A 10,144-nucleotide genomic window follows, 5' to 3' on the forward strand; every position below is an offset into this window, starting at 1 on the left:
ATTGCTTTCAGATCTTGAGTTTCTTAATAGACCTTTTAAAATGAAAAACAGGGATAGACACTATTCCTTTTTTTTTTCAGTTCTTGTCAGACATCCTTGTTGAAAAGGACAAGCACTATTGCTTCATTACAGGTTTTGGGGTTCTCTTTTCAGTAATTTAAGAAAAGTAAAAAACAATTTTATTAGTACTTATTTAGAATTTATCTCTGAGGAATAATACTGTTATTTACTGGGGCTCAGTGGAAGAAACTTTCCTCTAGCATTCTTCTATGTCTTTTGTTCAAATATCTGCTTAAAGGTACTTAAACTTTTGATTTTTAAATCCAAATTGTGTGTTATTTTCCCCTGCATTTTCCTGTCTTCTGTTCAAATATATTTTTAAAGAACATTTAAACTTTTTAAAAAAAATTTTAAATCCAAACTGTGTGTTTACAGATCTATTTGGCCCCACGACATCTTTGGCAGTTCTGAAGATGACCCAGTTCAAACATTGCTGCACATCTATTTCCGTCATCAGACACTTGGCCAAACTGGCAGCTTTGCAGTAGTAGGCTCCAACCAAGATATGTCTGAGGCCAGCTCAAAGCTGATGGAACTTAATCTAGAAATCCGAGAGTCTCTCCGCATGGTGCAATCCTGTCAGCTTCTAGGGAAGATCAAAACAGGAATAAATCTTGTGACCACTGGATTCTGAACAGCTGTCATTTAGAAAAGAACTGATGATGAGGACACTTCAGACTATTATTGAGCACCTTTCACAAAAAAACAAAAACAAATCTCCAGCAATCCTGACAACCAACACACTTTTATCACAGCAAGAAACTGTTTCATCACAAGTAAAACCCTGAAAATTGAAGTGAACATCCTACTTGACTGCTCTTTCTACACAGCAGCCTGTGTGGCAGTAGTATTTTTTTATTAAATTTATGTATAAAAAACTACATGAAAGGAAAAGGGCTTAAACCTAATGCATACATATGCATTATTTTCTGTTGTAACAGAACTATAAAGGATGTTTGCAGCAACAGCCTCTAGAGGTTGGATCAATATCGCAGGTGGGATGAGGCTAAAATCAAGGCTGATTTATTTTGGCTGAAGACCTGCAAGGCTTCCTGGCTTTCCAGCAGTAAAACCATCAGCTTAACACCTAATGAGACACTCTGCAATGTTATGAAGAATGTGCAGTCAAACATGAGTAGAATGATATAAGACTGCAAAAACCATTGACTTCTCAGTGTTTTATTTGCTTTTGTTGTCTGTTATAAGGAAATAATGTGTGTGAGTTAGAATGTATGGCTATGTGGCAGTTGTATTTTGAAGGTATGGATGATTGTTAAATAAGGTCTCAGAGCATGCTTAAAAGAGCTGCAAGATTATTTTTGAAGAAATTTTATTTTATTAGATCTAATCCTCATAGTGTGTAAATGTTAGGACATTTAATAATATTTTAAACTGGGATTTCCCAGTGTTTCTAAAAGAAATAATATATCTGTTAACTTTATTGGAATGCTGCTCAGTTCTCTGACCAGTGCTTATGTTAAAATACTGATAACAACTAACCAAAAAGTAGCTGCCTGCAGAGACTTTAAAATGTATATTAAAGATATATGCTGCCCATCAGCAATTCTCATTAGAAGTTAACTTATTTTATTCTGTATATATTCTAGAAACTGTATAGTGCAAAACCAGTATTTTTCATGTAAATTTGTGCAATGCACTGTTAAAACAGTAGGTGTATAAAGCTATGAGGAGAAGGGGGCATTCCCTCTTGGTAGTCACATGCAGTATGAGTAGCCTGCAGGGTTTGAAGAGTTTGAATGCATGTATATGCATCTTCAGGACTCAACTGAAGCCTAAGGAATTGGGACTATAGGAAATAAAAAAGACAATAAATACCCTGACTACCAAAACATGCAAACAGGCAATATACTCATAGTTTAGTGTCAAAGTCTGTAGCATAAAACAAACTGGATTCTGTTGAAACCAATAGCATTTTGTAAAAAAAAAAAAAAAAAAAAAGAAAAGAAAAAAAAAGAAAAAAATGGAAAAAAAGAATGTAGTCCCACAATTCCTATTATTTGAAAGGAACACCCAGTATTTTTATATACATCTCTTACCCACTGTGATTTTTTTTAATGGGCTCTAATTCCAGAGTTTAGAATGTAGAATTGAAGTTCTTAGCTCTGCCTTTTTGGGGGAATTAGGCCCCACTAGAAATGTAATTATGCTGAAATGCATTAATTGAAGGCACTGTGCACGCTGTTGGACTGCTGACAGTAGTTATATTATCCTAACAAGTTCTGTAACTGGTCAAGGCACATTCATATTCACTGTATTTTTTTCCCCTATCCCTGATAAAATTTAATTATTTTGATGGTTTTGTGGTACTGTAGATGGTGTTCTTAATTATTTAACAAGCATTTACAGGGGAGAGGTAGTTTTATTTAGGGGCGCATTACACTTTTATTTACATTATCTTTTACCAGTTTTTTTTTTTTGTAAAAATAAAAGACCTTGTATCTCTCATTTTGTGTATTTTTACAAGCTAGAGTTTTAATACTTTAGCTAAACAGATTAAACACTGACAACAGAGGCCTGGGTGCCCTGAAGTTTTTTTTTTCCTTTTATGTCCTGTCGTTGCAGCCATATTTTTCTAGGCATCTTCTGAAGCCGTTAATGGATTTCTCAAACCTGAAGTCATATATGTAATTCCTTATGTTACACATCTTCCTCCATTTATAATGGCTAGTGGAGCCTGCCCTATTGAGCAGAATCATGTCTTTTGATATTGTTTTAATTTCATTAAGCTTTTCAAAAGTTACTCAACTGCTGCATGAGCTGTCACCCTGCATCACCTGGTGCCAGGTCTGTGCCAAATCCAAAGCTGTCCCGAAACAAGCAAAACATCAGACAGCTCCTGTAAGATGCAGCAAATACAGCACTGACTGAGCTAACACGTGCAAAAGAATATCTTTATGAAAAAGCTGTACAGAGCAAGTTCTGGATAGCTTTGAAGAACTGGTACCATGAAGGTTGTTCCCTTCCACTTTGCATAATTACAAAAGGTCAGGAGTAGCTTTCCTTCTTGTTGAGTCTAGGAACCAATGCCCACAATCAGTGTGTGCTGTCATGGACATGACATGGCAGTAAAGTTGAAAAGCAGCTGGAAAGTACAGAATTGTACTTGGGCATCAAGCAGTAAAAGCATTGAACATATTTATGTAAGAGGGATGACACACAGAGCTACTCTGGAACTGAAGAATGCTACAGGATTAAGGAAAGCTTGTTTAATATGGCTGCCCACTGCATTGTACTCCTCCAAGCCACAGAGCCTTGTAGTAGCTGATGAAAGCAGGAGTGGCCTCCTTGCTGCTACCCATCACATGGAGCCTTCATCAGCTGCTGGTGAAGCACAACACCCACTTCCCATCAGCTAAGCCTGTTCTACATCTCATCATGCAGAAGTGAGTGCTTCTTTGACTGTAGTTAGTGGGAATGACAGCCCTTAAGTTGTACTACATTTCACTCTGGGCTAGTACTGATAATCATGTAAGAGTCACCATATTCACAGCAAGTAATCCTTAAAACAGTGTTTTCTAAGGATGCCTATATAAATAGGAAGCATTCAGCTGCTCGCATTGCCATGACTTCATACTGACATGGCACAGAGCTCCAGTTCTCCAAGGTGCACAGATTCATCACAGTCAGTTTCTCAATGCATGCATCGGGAACAGACTACAGCCACGAGAATGGGGAAGGCAAACAGGAGAGGAATATGCTCAGAAATAAAGACATCCCAGATCACAGCTGCAACTGCAAACTGAGGCAGTGGGGCCAGGTGGCTGCAGAGAGGGCCCCAGGTGCATTCCTCAAGCTGGAGGCTTGCCACTGCTCATCACAGTAACTACAGGTGAGTACAAGGCATGTGCATCTACAACAGAACACTGCCCAGCTGAAGGGGTGCTCTTCAAATTGAATAGGGCAAGGATGGAATTTGCCACAAAAGTCTGACTGAGCTGGTAAAGCAAGGGATATTTCCTTTTACTGTGATACATGGAAAAACACTTCAGGTAGAAGCATGAAATAGAACAGTGCCCTGCTCTGGAGGGAGTAGGTTTACTTTTTCCCAGAATGCCTCACACTGCTATAATAATGAATGCAGCAAGAGTAAATAAAATTACTTTGCAATAAATTGACACTGAGGCATTAAGCCTACTGCAGCAGGTTCAAGGGGCATATTGAAATAAGGCAAGAATTTACAGCAAGATGAGCATATAACACTCACTGCCCCTCAAAGAAATGTTGATACGAAGGATGTTTGTTTGACTACCCTGCCACACTAGCTGCCACTTACAGAAACTGGCACTGAAGCTGTTCTACAGCATGGGCTCAGACTGATTCTCTCTTTAGCATTTAATAGAATGATCTCTCAAGCTGGGTACAGGTGTAGGTAAGTTTGCTATAGCAAATACAAGAATCACAAAATACAAAAATCAAAATACAAAAATCACTCTTTTGAAAGAGAAATTACCTCAAGAGGTTCGCAAAAGGCATGCTGACTCTATGCTCAATTTCAAAATTAGCAGTGCCGGTAGCATTCTCAGAAAAGTAGGTTTTCATCTGAGTTGTTACAGCTTCATAGCTAAAAGGTAGACTGGGGCAGTAGTGTAGGTTTTACTAGCCTGTGAATCTGCTCAGATGGTGATGCTGTAGGTTAGTCACAGAGTCAGCTTGTAACACTTGGCTGAAGCATGGTGTTCCTATAAAGAGCACCACCACTGAGAGCACCACCAGCCCACAGAGAACATCATCTGCAAGTACCCAGTGCTGGTGGTGCCATTAGTGCCAAACACCACAAGTACAATTCCTAGCTGCAAACTCAACCCCAGAGGAGTGTGGAGTGTCAATCCTTCTGATGGCAGGCATCTAAACTGTAATTAGATCACACTCTTCAAGTATAATCCACCAAGTGCAGAGCTCTTGCACTTCACCTGCAGGCTGAAAAGGAAGCCAAGCAGATGTCATATTATTGCACCTTGCTCCTCTGAAGTGTCACTTCTCTCCATAACCTTGTGCAAGTCAGATAAGCAACACGTTTACCAAGAGACCATCACCATAACGTCAGTGACTCTGTTCCTCAGCATTTTGTGAGAACCATCCCTGAAAAGCTTTCTTTGGCTTGTACCTACAGACAAAAACACCAGCTTAGTTAAATGCAAACCAGCTGTACCAGCAGAAGTGATTCAGTACTTATACAGCATTTCTCAATAATTTTCTAATTATGAAAAACAGGTGCAGGATACATTGTACACTGAGTAGAGGTGTGCAAAATAAATGAATACTACTGGTGTTTCCTTCATCATGAAGGATGGTCTGCTACCTACTGCAGATATCAATTTGATGTTAATTTCAAGCATTTCATTAGTTCAAGAGCAGGAACAGAAACAGAAACCCTTTCCACCTGAGAGTTTAGGACGTCCTGAATCAGTTGCTTCCAAGACCATCACTGACTTACAATACACCTCTAGGTTTGTTGCCTGTGCAAGTTACAGGATTTACAATATGCACCCTCTGAGCTGGGCACAAACCCACCTGATCATTTGAGTATGCTTTGCAATACTTTTATTTTCATGCTTTCCTAGCTACATCTCACCAAGTACCTTCAACAACACCAACAAAGACAACAACAACAAAAAAAAAAAGTCTGCTCGACTTGCAGTTTTCTTGAAGAGCCCTAAACAAAAACAAAGAACCCCATCCCACTTCAGATGATATATTTGAAACTGAATGTGCTATCGCAGGACAGACGTTTCCCTTTGCATCTCCCACAGAGGTCCTGGCGGTGGGGCCTCTTGGGATCCACGTGGCGCATCTTCACGGGGCAGGTGCACCGCGTCTGCTTGCAGCTCTGAGGGAGAAGGCAGCGGTCGGCGGGGGCGGCCGGGCCCGGGACTGGCCGGGCTCAGGGCAGGGCGGGGGTCCCTTACCTGGCAGGTGATGTCCTCCACGCGGTACGGGTTGTAGGATTTCTGACAGGTCCGGCAGAACTGACGGAAATAGACCTGCGAGGAAGGCCGGGGTCAGTAGGGGGGCGGCAGCGAGGAGCGCTCGCCGGGGCAATCCGAGCCGGCCCTACCTTGTTGGTGCCCTGGACGCACCAGACGTAGGCGCTCTCCCAGCGGATGTTGCAGGCCTTGCAGTGGTAGTACCCGTACTTCTGCTCCAGGAACTGCCGGGGACAACGTTACTCGACGGTGCAGGCGCCTCCCGGGCCAGCCCGGCCCCGCTGCTCCCCTGCGGTCGACACTCACCTGGAAGCGCAGGCGGGTCTTGGCCGCCGACGACTGCCGCTTCTGGGGTGAGGCCGGCGGCTCTGCCGGCTGGGCTGACGGCTCTGCCTGGGCTGACGGCTCTGCCGGCTCCTCCTGGCTTGCCTCCGTCGCCGGCTCCAGGGGGGCGGCCGGGCGCTGCCCGAGCGGCTCGGCGCCACCCTCGGGGGGCTTCTCCCAGCTCGCCCGCACGGCAGCCGCCTCCGCCGCCCGCTGCTCCCGCAGCGCGGCCGGCTCCTCCTCGACGGCCGCCGCCTTCTCCTGTTGCTGCGGCCGCCCCTCTGGTTCCGGGCTCGGCTCCTCCAGGAAGGCGGTGAGTCTGCGGGACGCCACGGGCGAGTAGACGGCGATGGTGCGGGGGAAGCGCACGGCGCGGGTGCTGGTGGTGGCGGGGCTGCCCAGCTCCTGCTCTCGTTCCGCCTCACGGGGCCGCGGCGCGGCGGGACCGGGGCGGCGGCGCAGCAGCGTGCGGGGCCCGAGCGAGCACTGCACCGAAGCGTCCTGCCGTGGGTTCACCTGGACGCCCACCTCCTTGGTGTTGGCCTTGCGGAGCCGCGGCGTCAGGTTGGGATTGACCTGGGAGAGGATGGCCTTCAGCTGCGCCCGCTGGTAGTTGTCGAAGTACTCGGCGGCCGCCTCCCCGTAGCCCGAGAAGTAGCTGCTGCCCCGCGGCCTCCAGCCGCCCGCCGCCCCTCCTTTGCCCTTGGGCGGTGGGTAGCGGTAGGAGTAGGGGTGGTAGGCAGTATAGAGATAGCTCGCCATCGCTTCCTCGGCCATCGCACCGGACCCAGGGCAACCCCCGGGCAGTGGCCTTAAATACCCCCGGGGCGGGGCCGGGCTTCCCTCACCCCGACGGGCGCCGGCCTTGCGGCCCCTTACCATCCCCACCTGGTGCGCGGCCTTGGGCCATTCCCCACCCCCTTCACAGCTCCCCAGCTGGACCAGGTAGCGCGGCTCTTAATTGCATCCAAGGGAGTAAACAGCGGAGAACACGGGTTTGATTCGGCTTCGCCATGTATTTGTGGTGACAACAATGAGAACAATGCTTTTACAGCAGGTGGGAGGCACAGAGATACACATGCGACGTGGTTTTTCCTGTCATCTCAACTGACACTGAGTTGGTGTTGACTCTGCAGAACACTGTTTCTTCTTTATACCCATTCCTGCTGCACTCAGTCAGGCAGCAGCCTCCTTGCATGAAGTTTTACAGTTACTGGTTTGTGTCGCAGCGATGCTTTTTCTTTATTTTTTCTTTTTTTTTTCTTTTTTTTTTTTTCACGTTTACTTTTGAGGAAGTAGAACTGTCATGGTAATAAACACATATCACCTTGTACAATGGGAGTAGCTGGAGAAACAATAGAGGCTGGGCAGCTCCGCTTGCACAGCAGCGAGCACAGCCCCAGCCTGGTTGCAAGCACAACACACATTCACGTCTCTGGGAGTTACCTCTTTGTCCTGCCTAAAGCGCCGTCTGAGTTGGCTCCATCTGAATGGAGTTGTGCTCCTCTGTGGTCACTGTGCCATATGAAGTATCAGCTACCTCCTCTTCCTTCAGTTTCTTGTAGGAAATATCTGTGTCTTCCTCTTCACCAAGGGTATCTTGCTTGTAGCTGTCTTTTCCGTACATCTTGTATGCCAGCACAAACAGTCCCGCTTCTGCTGACTGAAAAAGCGCATAAAGCAAGGGAAACATGTACATGCTCCCTATGAGCTCCGGGGAGAAGGTGAGTTTTAGGATGGCAGTGCAGAGCTGGACGTTTTGGCACCCTGTTTCCAAAGATACTGTTCTCCTGCAGTGTGGGGGCATTTTAAAGACGGTGGCTAAGCCATATCCCAAGGCATACCCTGCCAGAGGCATCAGCACTGCAATGGCGTAGACAGACGCAGGAATCTGTGCCAACAGATCTGGGCCCAGCATGGTCCCAGTCAGGATGAACAGGACCACCAGAGTCACCAAGAGGGACCACAGGGAAATCTGGCAACAGATACAGACATTGATAAACAACATGAGGGCTATTATTTTGAAAGGATAAGCATAGCAGGTAGAGGCTTGCTAAAGAATCTAAACGGCAAAACATGGTTGCACTGCCCTTCCCAGGTGTGCTCCTGGCCTGGGATTTTGGTGGTGTTTGATCATATCCCGGGAAAGGAACGGGCTGAGGTCACCCTCCATCATTTTGCTTTGGGATGACTTGCTGGGAAAAAAGAGTCAGGACTTGTGCCTCACTCTTCCTTTCTCAATTAAGCTAATTTAGTTGCATGTTTTAAAGAAGTGTGGCTGTGCCTGCAGGTTGGTTTTGCCTGACCTGGGTGCAGCAAGAATGGGGAGAAAGCAGGATGTCATGGAATGCCTCTGCTACAGGGTCCAGGATGCCTGCCGGGGTAGAGCATCATGCTGCCCTCGCTCCTGTATGCTGCGATAGGGGGTAACCCGCCCTTTCCCTTGTTTCCTCTGTCCCACCGTTTTATTTCAAGACTATAAGTCTTTATATTCCACCTAAGTAGTTGAATATGCCTGTGTGAGACCAACACCGGTTTGGAGAGACCAGAAAGCTTACTGCCGTCGGCTCCCCGTCCCCGGTGCCGCCCCCGGTCATTCCCCGCGGCGTGGCCACCCTCCTCCTCTCCGGGCGCCGTGCCTACCTTGACCAGGAGGTCGGCGGCGCGGGGGTGCCGGTAGCGGATGAGCACCCCCAGGCCGATGGGCAGCAGGGTGCTGCCCAGCGTCAGGCTTACCGCCCCCAGGGGCAGCAGCTGCACCACGGCCGTGTTGATCCAGTGGCGGCTGTAGATCCAGAGGCAGAGGGGCATCAGGAAGAGGGCCAGCAGCGTGGAGGAGGCCGTCATGATAATGCTGCGCCGGGGGAACCAAAGAAATGCTCCATCACCGCGCGCCCGGCCGGGGGGTAGCCCTGGAAAGCTCCATCCCCTCTGGAAGCGGGTTCTGCAGTCGGCCGGGCACTTCTCACGGCAAGTGCTCGCTTGCTGTCCTCTCTTCTCTCTCCATCCTACACCCCCTACCCTGCTCCCGCCAGGGCGCGGGCACGCAAGCTTTTTAGGGAAGGAGGCAGGAGTAAGATCCTCCACGGGAGAGGCAGGAGAGCAGTGCTGGCGATTCCCAGCGCGCCATGCCCGCCCGCCCGTCCCGGCTCCACCGGCGGCAGATGCCCAGCGAACCCTCCCCGCCTCCCGGGGCTGCCGCAGCTCCCCGGCCGGCTCGGGGCGAGGGGCAGCGGGGCACCTACCTCAGATTCATGTCCCCGTCGACGAGCACCGACATGAGGTTGGAGAGGTTGCCCCCGGGGCAGCAGCCGCACAGCAGTACAGCCACGGCCGCCACCTCGTCTAGGGCGAAGATGAGGGCGAGGAGAAAGGCCAGCAGTGGCATGGCCACGAATTGCCCCAGCAGCGCCAGCAGCAGCCCTACGGGCCGCCGGAGCTGCTGCCCCAGCTGCCCCAACTCCACGGCGCAGCCCAGCCCCAGCATGGTCACGCAGAGCCCCAGCCCCACCAGCACGCTCAGGCCCTGGCTGAGGGAGCGGTCCCCGAAGGTCTCGCCGCCCCCCGCCAGAGACCCGCCGTCGGGGCCGCCGCCCCCCGCCGCCGCCGGGGGCTGCGCGGAGCTGGCCATGGGCTGCGCGGCCCCGGGAGCCGCCGCTCCCCGCCAAGCCCCGGAGGAGAGCGCGGGCGGCGGGGCGGCCGTCAGTGCGGGACGCGGTGAGGTCTCGCCCGGGCGGGCGGCGGTGCCCGCATCCCTCCCCGGCTCCGCTCGGATCTCTGGGCGCTGCTGATGCGCAGCGGCCGCGGTCCCCGGC

At 49.4% G+C, this 10,144-nt stretch overlaps 3 protein-coding genes across 19 annotated transcripts in view; 1 reads left to right on the top strand and 2 right to left on the bottom strand.

The window, feature by feature from the left end:
• FRYL (FRY like transcription coactivator) overlaps positions 1-2,593 on the top strand; it is a 168,517-nt gene extending 165,924 nt beyond the window's left edge. For all 16 annotated transcript variants that reach the window (XM_053974833.1, XM_053974837.1, XM_053974834.1 and 13 more), the window contains one exon: positions 436-2,593. In XM_053974833.1, coding sequence (XP_053830808.1) covers positions 436-694 — 259 coding nt within the window. In that variant the 3' untranslated portion in view covers positions 695-2,593. The remainder of the gene's footprint in view (positions 1-435) is intronic.
• Positions 2,594-5,757: 3,164 nt separating this feature from the next.
• ZAR1 (zygote arrest 1) lies at positions 5,758-7,194 on the bottom strand. Of its 2 annotated transcripts, XM_053976895.1 has the most exons (4): positions 6,312-7,194; positions 6,137-6,229; positions 5,988-6,062; positions 5,758-5,908 (listed from the first exon to the last, which is right to left on the bottom strand). In XM_053976895.1, exons 1-4 carry the CDS (start codon positions 7,104-7,106, stop codon positions 5,765-5,767), a joined length of 1,107 nt encoding a protein of 368 aa, XP_053832870.1. In that variant the 5' UTR covers positions 7,107-7,194; the 3' UTR covers positions 5,758-5,764. The 2 variants fall into 2 exon arrangements, with proteins under 2 accessions (XP_053832870.1, XP_053832869.1); XM_053976894.1 differs by having other exon boundaries at positions 6,137-7,194.
• A 131-nt stretch (positions 7,195-7,325) lies between these two features.
• On the bottom strand, positions 7,326-10,137 carry SLC10A4 (solute carrier family 10 member 4). The gene is made up of 3 exons (XM_053976896.1): positions 9,575-10,137; positions 8,973-9,183; positions 7,326-8,304 (listed from the first exon to the last, which is right to left on the bottom strand). Exons 1-3 carry the CDS (start codon positions 9,958-9,960, stop codon positions 7,789-7,791), a joined length of 1,113 nt encoding a protein of 370 aa, XP_053832871.1. The 5' UTR covers positions 9,961-10,137; the 3' UTR covers positions 7,326-7,788.
• Between the last annotated feature and the right edge of the window lie 7 nt (positions 10,138-10,144).

The sequence above is a fragment of the Vidua macroura genome, chromosome 4 (assembly GCF_024509145.1).
Source record: "Vidua macroura isolate BioBank_ID:100142 chromosome 4, ASM2450914v1, whole genome shotgun sequence".
In the NCBI taxonomy this organism is placed as follows: Eukaryota; Metazoa; Chordata; class Aves; order Passeriformes; family Viduidae; genus Vidua; species Vidua macroura.

Coding starts and splice junctions, on each gene's coding strand:
- ZAR1 (XM_053976894.1), bottom strand. CDS start 7,106: ATGGCCGAGGAAGCGATGGCGAGCTATCTCTATACTGCCTACCACCCC. Junction 6,063..6,136: donor GCGTCCAGGGCACCAACAAG/GTAGGGCCGGCT, acceptor CCTTCCTCGCAG/GTCTATTTCCGTCAGTTCTG. Junction 5,909..5,987: donor TGGAGGACATCACCTGCCAG/GTAAGGGACCCC, acceptor CTTCTCCCTCAG/AGCTGCAAGCAGACGCGGTG.
- SLC10A4 (XM_053976896.1), bottom strand. CDS start 9,960: ATGGCCAGCTCCGCGCAGCCCCCGGCGGCGGCGGGGGGCGGCGGCCCC. Junction 9,184..9,574: donor GACGGGGACATGAATCTGAG/GTAGGTGCCCCG, acceptor CCCCCGGCGCAG/CATTATCATGACGGCCTCCT. Junction 8,305..8,972: donor CCGCCGACCTCCTGGTCAAG/GTAGGCACGGCG, acceptor ATCTGTTGCCAG/ATTTCCCTGTGGTCCCTCTT.